This window comes from Sinocyclocheilus rhinocerous, unplaced genomic scaffold (genome assembly GCF_001515625.1).
Source record: "Sinocyclocheilus rhinocerous isolate Xijiao unplaced genomic scaffold, SAMN03320098_v1.1 scaffold387, whole genome shotgun sequence".
Classification (NCBI taxonomy): Eukaryota; Metazoa; Chordata; class Actinopteri; order Cypriniformes; family Cyprinidae; genus Sinocyclocheilus; species Sinocyclocheilus rhinocerous.
Genome location: NW_015651557.1, coordinates 1,244,896 through 1,254,997, shown reverse-complemented (window position 1 = coordinate 1,254,997; position 10,102 = coordinate 1,244,896). Strand labels below are relative to the sequence as shown.

At 35.8% G+C, this 10,102-nt stretch overlaps 1 protein-coding gene across 1 annotated transcript in view; it reads left to right on the top strand.

Moving 5' to 3' along the window:
* The window catches only part of LOC107713128 (PLAC8-like protein 1), a 10,578-nt gene extending 6,914 nt beyond the window's left edge, over nucleotides 1–3,664 (top strand). The window contains exons 2-3 of the mRNA XM_016518563.1: nucleotides 1,539–1,675; nucleotides 3,196–3,664. Of these exons, the coding sequence (XP_016374049.1) occupies nucleotides 1,539–1,675; nucleotides 3,196–3,327 (269 nt within the window). The 3' untranslated portion in view covers nucleotides 3,328–3,664. The remainder of the gene's footprint in view (nucleotides 1–1,538; nucleotides 1,676–3,195) is intronic.
* The last annotated feature ends 6,438 nt before the right edge of the window (nucleotides 3,665–10,102 follow it).

Sequence of the window (10,102 nt, the reverse complement as noted above, 5' to 3'; positions counted from 1 at the left end):
ATATTTTTAATAATTACAGTCTTGCTCGCGAGAACTCCGGTCTGACGCACGCGGGTTCTCGCATTATTTCCTTATCACTTCTCGCGTGTGTTTTGTTGTGAAACGTAGTTTGCGGACCAGACAGAGCTGTCGGCGATTCTTCCTATTGTGAAGTCATGCAATGTGAAACCCCCTGTCGCCGATCCATCGTGCAATGTGAACACAGCAGTAACTGAATGCTACCTCAGATAGTCACGCAGTGTGAAAACAACGGCGATCCGACGAGTTTGAAAATCGTGCAGTGTGAACTCGGCATAACGCAGCAGCTTATTCATTGTAAGTCTGTCCATGAAGCCTCTGCCTCTCTATACCAGTAATTGAGATTGAACTTTATTGACAAATTGCACACAGAATTCCATAGCTGTATATCTTTATTTTTTGGGACTAAGACGGGGGCCCTTGCCATCAACATTTTGGTCTTGTGTAAAAATATAGAAAACAAATTCCTGAGTATAAAACTCATTATGCTCACACTTTAGTTTGGGGTTGAATTCTTACTATTAACTATGACTGGAAAAAAAAAAAAACATTTTATTTTTATTTTTTCACATAGTTATTTTTTTTTACCTAATTTGCTGCTTATTAATAGTTAGTAAGGTAGTTGTTAAGTTTTGGTATGAGGTAGGATTAAGGTATCTAAAATATGGTTATGCAGAATAAGGCATTAATATGTTCTTAATATGTACGAATAAACAGTCAATATGCTAGTAAATGCATGCTAATAAGCAACTAGTTAATACTGAGAATTGGTCCCTAAACTGAAGTGTTACCCTTATTATTTTATTAAATTTCTTGATTACGTTATTAATTATAAAATGTGTCCTTAAATACTTTGATTTTGTATTGTATTACTGTAGTTTGTCACAGTAAACCATGACTAAAATTGTCCAACAGATACAGAGTATCCTGCTTCCTCGGATGAAATACTTTACAAATCACATAAATTACTTAACCACATAAATTACGTACAAAGAATTTTTTTTATTTATTTTTTTTAAAATTACAGCTATACGGTGGCTTAGTACTCCACCATGTATTACTCTTCATTATAAGCATAAAACAATTACGGTTGTTTTCCTAATCCAGTGATTGTGAACCGTTTCACACACCTTGAACGTGGTAGTTACCTTGCTGTCTATGGGAGGTCAGAGAGCCCTCAGATTTCATCAAAAATATCTTAAATTGTGTTCCGAAGATAAACGAAAGTCTTACGGGTTTCGAACAACACGAGGGTGAGTAATTAATGACAGAATTTTCATTTTTGGGTGAACTAGCCCTTTAATGATTATAAATTGTTAACGATTTTCCATTAATTTAAAGTAAATCTGGGCATTAAACAAAATTCAGCTTTTTCCAAGGACATTGATTTATCTTTCAAAGCCATATTTATCAGAATTGAATCCTTTTTTTTTTGTAGTCCGTGTTAAATTAATTACAGATAAGCTCATGCTACAGATCCCAACCCGTGTTTCATAGCATCTCTCTCCTCTTCTGTGCAGTTCTGATGGGTGCATTTGTGCCGTGCTGTTTGGACCTGAGTCTGGCTCATCAGTATGGAGAATGCATGTGTCTGCCTCTGCTGCCTGGCTCCACATTCGCCATGAGGGTGGGCATTCGAGAGCGCTTTAAAATCAGGGTAAGGATTCAGCAGTAATTTAAAAAAAAAAGAGTGGTTTAGTGCTGTATATTTGCAAGTGTCTTTTTGCAGTTTTCAGTTCAATCTAAAATGTTACAGAAAAAAAAGTGCTAGTTTACTACTACCAAAATTAGCAAGATTCTGCAGTTGATTTGATCTGTTTAGTGTGCACTTTTAGTGTTAATCATTGCACCAAGTCAACCTCGGATTGTCATTGATAGTGTTAAAAATGCAAAAAATTTGTTTTTTTTTTTTTTTTTTTTTAAGCAAAGTGCACACTAATGTATGCAATCTAATGCACTCACTAATGTATGTAACACATTTTATGCCAGAATGTCAGTCATGCATGTCCTCATTCGTCATCATTTTACTTTTATTATAATTAATACGCCATGCTTTCACTGCCTATGGAGTTTTTATTTATATATTTATATAAATGCTTTAAGGCAAAATCTGTCCCTACACATTCTGTTCAACTTTATGCTATGACATTTCTCTCTTTAAAAATATGTTTATATATTTAATTTCATATTTAATACAGTATATAAAATAATATAATAGTGATACTTTTTACAGAAAACCTTGTAGACATTGACCAAGAATAATGTGACAACATGTAGTATGTAGTATCATTGATATACTATTATAGTTTTCGTTAATATTTAGAATTTTATTTCATTTTTATTTATTTTTTCTGTTTTCACTTTGATTTTAGAAATTGTGTGTGTGTTTTAAATATGTAATAAAGTTTTTATTATTTATTATTATTATTTTAGTTTATTTTGTTTTAGTTTTTTTTTTTAGTACTTCAAGTTAAACAGAAATAAGAAATGTTTCCTTGGCAACTAGCTGAAATAAGTTTTTGTTTGTTTGTTTTTTATAGTTTATTTCAGTTAAAGTTGATTGATTGAAGTAACATTTGTTTGTTTGTTTGTTTATTTAAAAGTTTTAGAGTGAAAAATTTAAGGGGGTCTGAATACTTTCCGTACCCACTGTATATACATACATACATACATACAATAATGTAGTGCTAGCAGTAACCTTTTCAAATTAATGAATTTTAAAAAAATACAATTAAAACAGCATAGAATAAGCATTAGCATAAATGGCAACGTTTCCTGGCAATGTGCCAGCTACGCTCAATCTAAGATTGATGTGCATGCCAAAAAATTCACCTTAATGCGAGAACCAACAACTCAAGTCAGATATTCCTGTAGCCTGGAGTTTCTGCTGAGCAGTGGATTACGGTGACCTGAAAAAGAAGTGTTTTACAATATTTCCTTTAGGTGTAGAGATTTATCTTTGATTTATCTTGTCATAAGCTTCTTGTGCTAAGAAGTAAAACACATCCAGTATTTGACAGTTAGATGAAGATTCCGTAAATGAAATTCCGTAACTAGATTCCTTGACTTGGGTGGGGGTGTTAAATCAATATCAGGGAAACGTATCCTTACTTGGAAATCTACAAACTCTAATTTGTCTGGCTATATTACATTAGAGTGTCCTGTGTGTGTGTCTAGGGCAGTGTGTGTGAGGACTGGACTACGGTATACTGCTGCTACCCTCTGGCCCTCTGTCAGATGATCAGAGAGATGAAGAAGAGACTGAAGACACAGATCTACACCATTTCTACTGCGCTGGAGAGCTCCTGAGACACTGTGTGTGTGTGTGTGTGTGTGCACAGCTCAGATTTTCTTCTCATCCATGTTTTTGGCGATGCTAAAAGACTGAAGGGCCGTCTCAGCTGTCAGGATGTTTATTACGCGGGGTCCTGAACTTCACGCAGGGTTAGACATATCAGTAACTCTCTGCTTGAAGATTGATGCCGCTGACATTTCAAACTGATGGGGAGATGGAGTGACAGATGGGTGGAGAGACGGATGAGTGGAGAAGAGGTTTCTGATGGCTTCTGGGACTGTGTATGCTTTGATTTCAGATTGCTCTCTCACGGTACATATACATAGGTTTCGCTGCATGAATTCAGTCTGGATCGTGTCACTTTTTTAATTGTATTTCAAAGTCAGTCAAAACTGATGCGACATCTCATCTCTCATTTGATCTAAAATAAAGTGTGTTATAAGAATCAGCCAAATCTGGTCAGATTGACTTAACTTTACATGCAATTTTACATTATTTTTATATATTAATAGCCTATATATATACTGTATGATCAACCTGGGATAAACAATAAATAAATGATGCATGCTGCCATTAAATTTGACATTTTAGAATTATATTAAAGATTGGGATTTGTATTTGTTTTCATTTATTATACTACATTATATAATATATTATATGCATAATGTAAGTTTAGAACATTATCAATATTAACATTATTAATATACAACAACCCTATATAACAAAGAAAAAAAATTAAACTGAAAAAATGCAGTAAATTGTTTTATAAAATGCTTATACTTGTAAATGTCAAAACTAGGCCGTTTTTGTCACAAATCCCTTTTTTTGTGTGTGTGTTGCCTTATACTTTCTCTTTTTCTGTGTAGTGCAGATTGGGGCTAGTTGTCACAAGGGCAATATTTCAGTAACTATCTATCCATCCATCCACACAGATCTACACTGTTTCTTCACCATTCCATCCCTCACTACCAAGACTTTAAGGTATGTGTCTACTTTGAGACATATTGACTGCAGTAAAAAAAAAAAAGGAAGTCTAGCAACCTCCCCTATAAATAATTTAAATCATCCATCATGGTTTTCAAGGATTGTATGTCATCTAAAAGCCCTGGATTCTCTCTGTTCTCCTGGTCCAAAAAGTGTGTGTGTGTGCATTTCTGTAGAGGGCACTGTTGTCACACACACTGTCCTCGGGTGAAGTAAAGCGAGTGTGTGTGTCTGTGTGTAAGACGACAGGTGTATGGTTGCCGTCAAGGGTTTTCTGTGAGGCCCCTGGGGGACATGAGGCCACTGGAGCCTTAAGCACTGCAGATACAAAACCAGAAAAGTGAGAAATGAGGACAGGAGCAACTGTGAGGAAGGAGCATGATTTTTATTTTTATTTTTTCTAAAAAACATTGAGATCCTATAAGCGGCTTTTCGGAATATAAGGAGTTTTAATCATGTTTTATTTCTCTTGAATGCTGTCAAGATCACATCCGATCATGAAATATGAAATTTGTATTAAATTAAAGAGATGTTTCTTTCAAGTCATGTCAAAATGATCATGTTTACAAGATGAATGATTTTTATCTTATTTAGTGGAACTGGGTTAAAGAAATCTTTTAAATGGAATTCATACATATAATGAGTTGAATACACACTCTCTATGATAACCTGTTTTTTTTTTTTTCAATTCAAAGTCATTGATATTTTTTCTGGAGGCATCAAGTCATAAATCAGTCATAATGAAAAAAAAGCCTAATTAAAAGTATGAAACTCTTGAGGGGAAAAATTAGTTTGGAATAATCTTGTATTATTAATATTAGTATAACAAAATACATTAAACAAAACTGCACTGATTATTAAAATAAAATAAAAAAATCTTTATTTCTTTTTTTATCTTTTTTGTATGACTAGGCAAGTTTGCTCTAATATGATATGTGGTGTGAATCCACAAAAACATTTTTTTGTAATAAAAAATGTACTCAGATGGGTGATTAAATTTAAACGTCTTGAGTATGAAAACCATATAAAATCCATATCAAGTCAACATTAATACAAAGACTACATTAAAAGAACTTGGCAGATTTTTTTTTTCTTTACTGTACTGTAGACACTCATTTGTCAAATAATAAATTATGAGTATCGCATCAATTACACACCTAATGTGATCTTCATTTCATTGTAGTAGTGGTTAAAATCTTTCTTTGAAATATAAAAATGGCAGACATGCTCGTTTTATTCTGACTAAAATCAGAATAAGGATCTACGAGCATCTGTGGCAATTTGTTGGAGCATATGTGCCCCAGAGAGATGTTGTGTTGTGACGTCTCTCAGTGTTTATGTGTGTGCATCTCCTTAGCAGCCACGTGTCCCGTGGTAACAGCCCAATCCACAGCAACAGCTTGGGCACCTGGGGCAGAAACCCCCAGCATGCAGCTGATGGACGGCCAGCTAGATGTCTGAGTGCCCAAAGCTTGGATCTGTTCAGCAAAAAAAAAAAAACAACATATTTTTTGTATCTTGTTCAGCATAGATGTGTAGTCTCACTGCAGAAGGAGATGTTGAAGGATCAGTCAACCGTTCCTTTAAAATGGGCTTTGGACCAGAAATACTGTATATTCTGCATGGTGGCATATTGAGGGTTTTTATCTCTTGCTCCTCTGAGGTCTCGTCCTAACTCATGTTGTAAGTCTTTGATCTCCCACCGCTGATGTCTTTGGGTGTGAGCTCTTATCTGGGTGTCTTTTATCTCCTCATAATGCCTCTGTTTTGAAGTCTACTATATCAGCCTACTCAATACCGATTAGCGGTTTGGACAGTCATCTGTAGAGTTTGACAAGTTTGTGTTGTCCACACAGAGTTCGAATAGCCTGTGTTAAACATAGAAAAACATGCATCGACCTACATTTGTGCAAAACTCAGTAAAACATCAACTTTTATTTCATTGATTAATTTAAGGTCCAGTTCTCACTTATACCTAAGTATTAACTATGACTTTTGCCTCAGTAAACTCCTAATTTGTTGCTTATTAATAGTTAGTAAGGTATTTGTTAAGTTAGGTATGGGGTAGGATTAGAAGATCTAAAATATGGTCATGCAGAATAAGGCATTAATATGTGCTTTATAAGTACTAATTAACAACCAATATGCTAGTGATATGCATGTTAGTTATTAGTGAGATTTGGTCCTTAAAATACAGTTACTGTGAACTGATACATTATGACTAACTCTTTTCTGACATAGTAAACTTGCTCAGAAACCCACCTAGTACAGCACTTTTGCTGAGCTACAGATCCTGTAAATCACGAGCTGTGATAAAGTAAAGACTTGTAGAAGCAAGCTAAAATTATGTGATTGCTTTAGCAAATGTGCTTTTTATCTCATGTTTGCTGTTGTTAACACTATCAGTTAGGTTTAGGGTAGGGTTTAGTGTAGGTGGTATGTTATTTTTAAATGCAATACAGCATTAACCTTGTGGTTGAACTAGCTGTTTGTCCAACCAATGGAAAATTAGGAAAATCAAGTCATTATTAAAATCTAGTTCCAAAATAACTTTGGACCCTGTTGTATGGTGGCCGAGAGAGCTCAACGCGCTGCAAATGAAAAAGCAAATGCAAATAGAAAAAACACCTGCAAATTAAGAAAACATCTTCATCAATTTGACAACACACGCGCGTGATAAAGTAAAGACTTGTAGAAGCAAGCTAAAATTATGTGATTGCTTTAGCAAATGTGCTTTTTATCTCATGTTTGCTGTTGTTAACACTATCAGTTAGGTTTAGGGTAGGGTTTAGTGTAGGTGATATGTTATTTTTAAATGCAATACGGCATTAACCTTTTAGCACCCCTCACTGGACATTTAATGTCCAGACAACAGACAGACAACAAGCAACGTAATAAAATGTTGCCAAATTCACATTCATCTGTTTTGAAAAACTGATCATGCTTTTTAGTGCACTGGATATTTCACTTTGAAAATGTGATGTAATATCATTGAAGTGAGGTTTTGGTTGAACTAGCTGTTTGTCCAAGCAATGGAAAATTAGGAAAATCAAGTCATTATTAAAATCTAGTTCCAAAATAACTTTGGACCCTGTTGTATGGTGGCCGAGAGAGCTCAACGCGCTGCAAATGAAAAAGCACATGCAAATAGAAAAAACACCTGCAAATTAAGAAAACATCTTCATCAATTAAAAAACACACGTGCTGCAAATGCTCACAACACAACCAAATAAAGAAACGCGCTGCAAATGCTCACAACACCAATCAAATAAAAAAACGCGCTGCAAAAAACAGAAACGCGCTGCTAATGCTCACAACACCAACCAAATAAAAAAACGCGCTGCAAAAGCTCTCAACACAACCCAATAAAGAAATGCACTGCAAATACTCACAACACAACACATGTGCTGTCAAACTGATGAAGATGCTTTCTTAATTTGCTGGTGCTTTTTCTATTTGCATGTGTTTTCTGAAGTTGCAGCGCGTTGAGCTCTCTCGGCCACTGCACTGTTGACTTCCATTGTAAGGACAAATAAAATCTTCCTTAGAATTAAATAAAATATGTTGTTTTACTTTTATATTATAATGAAAAAGTTTATTTGTTTAGAGCTCTAAAACAAACCAGTTAGGTACTTGTATTCAGTCAAGGTCATCAGTGATAAGGATGTTGTCTTCGTGAGCTGTCCCCCAGTGCTGTCTCTTCACTGCTCATCTTGATAAGGAATGATTTCCGATAAAACCCAGTGAAGCTGCCGTGAAAGCTTCTCATATCTTAAACACTGTACGATATTAACTGTTTGTTTTTATTTTGGGGCCTGATAATTTTCTTAACTAGATCAGCTCCAGTATTCTAGGAAAATTATTCCAATGCAGCTGATGTACGGTGAATTATGGGTATTATTTCTCTGCATCACAGTGCCCTAGTGACCTTCCTTTGGACGCTATGCATCAAGCTCCCTGAAAATAGAGCGTTGAAAGAAAAAAAACCCAGTGGTTAGTGACGGAACAAGACAAACAATGATAGCATATAATAGATCATGAGGAAACACACACACACCAACGAGTGAACACACACACACACACACACACACACACACACACACACACAAAAGGGGAAACAGGAGACAGCTAATATTTTTCAGCCACTTAACACAAGGAATCTGGGTTCAGCACTATAATGTGCTCAATACAATACATAAAGTGTTTACATTGAACAGTGAAAATAATATAAATCTTTTGTGACTTGTTTATGGGGCTTTATTAATTAATTATGCAGTATGTAGGATATACTGTATACTGAGCAAACGCACACCTAAAATTAGAATGCAACGTTTTTGCATTCAAATGTGAACACGAAACGACACAAACGACACACTTGGACTATGCGCATAAACCTTGCGTGCGGTATACCAATGAACATGGAACAATACATTTATTAATCTGTGTTAATGTTAGTTAATAAAAAGACCATCGTTCAATGTTTGTTCATGTTTTTGTTGCTGTTACGTGACGTAGCGGTGTCTGACTAGGGGTGAGACGTGGGCTGATGACATCATTGTTTCAGAAAATATACGGATTCACTGTGGCTTCAACTGGATAGGCTAACAAAAACATTAAAATGCAAAGACACTTACATCATCATCGCTTCTTGTGTGCCACTGATAAGGCTGCCTCCTTAACGCACACCTAAAATTAGAATGCAACGTTTTTGCATTCAAATGTGAACACGAAACGACACAAACGACACACTTGGACTATGCGCATAAACCTTGCGTGCGGTATACCAATGAACATGGAACAATACATTTATTAATCTGTGTTAATGTTAGTTAATAAAAAGACCATCGTTCAATGTTTGTTCATGTTTTTGTTGCTGTTACGTGACGTAGCGGTGTCTGACTAGGGGCGAGACATGGGCTGATGACATCATCGTTTCAGAAAATATACGGATTCGCTGCCCACACGAAAACGCAAGGGTGGCGTTTTCAGATTTATCCACTCCGGGACCCGGTTTCAAAAAATATCGGGTTCACTCTCCCAAAACACTGGATCCATCTGAACGAAACGCCTATATGATACAAAATGTATGCGTATACAGCTAAATGCGACTCCGTGTGGACGGGGCCTTAGTGGAGGATCAATTCTAAAGGCACAGCTTTAAAGGCACAGCTGCAAAATAAAAAAATAAAAAAGTCATGAAAATGGTCATGAAAAACCGTGGTGAACAAATGTATGATATGAGCCCTTTAAAATACAGTATATGTCAATGTTATTTAAGGGTTCACACAGTATTGAAGAGGTGAGCTTATCATATCATACCTTGATCAAACTCACCTGCCTGTAGCTTACTAATAATCCTGAACGGCTTAATTAGCTGGTTCAGGTGTGTTTGATTAGGGTTGGCGCTAACATTTGCAGGACAGTGGCCCTCGAGGACCAGGGTTGAGAAAGCCTGGTGTAGAACATAATCGCTGGGATGAATATGCCTATATTTTTTGATATTATTGTTTATGCTCTTTAAACACATTGTTCTGTTACATTTCCTTACATGACATTACAGGCGAATATCAATTATAAAGAGCTGTCAATGCCTGCCTTAAGCCCCGTTCACACTACAAGCGACACGCAACAGCAAAGCGACACAATCCCATTAATTTCAATGGAGAGCTGGCGATTTCCGGCGACACGAGCGACAGCGGCCGTTGGCGACCGGATGGGGTTAATTTAGATTTAGATTATATTTAGTCTTTTGCCTCCAAAATGTTTGTACTTAGTGGCAAGAAACCTGATTCGCTGTCAAGGCAA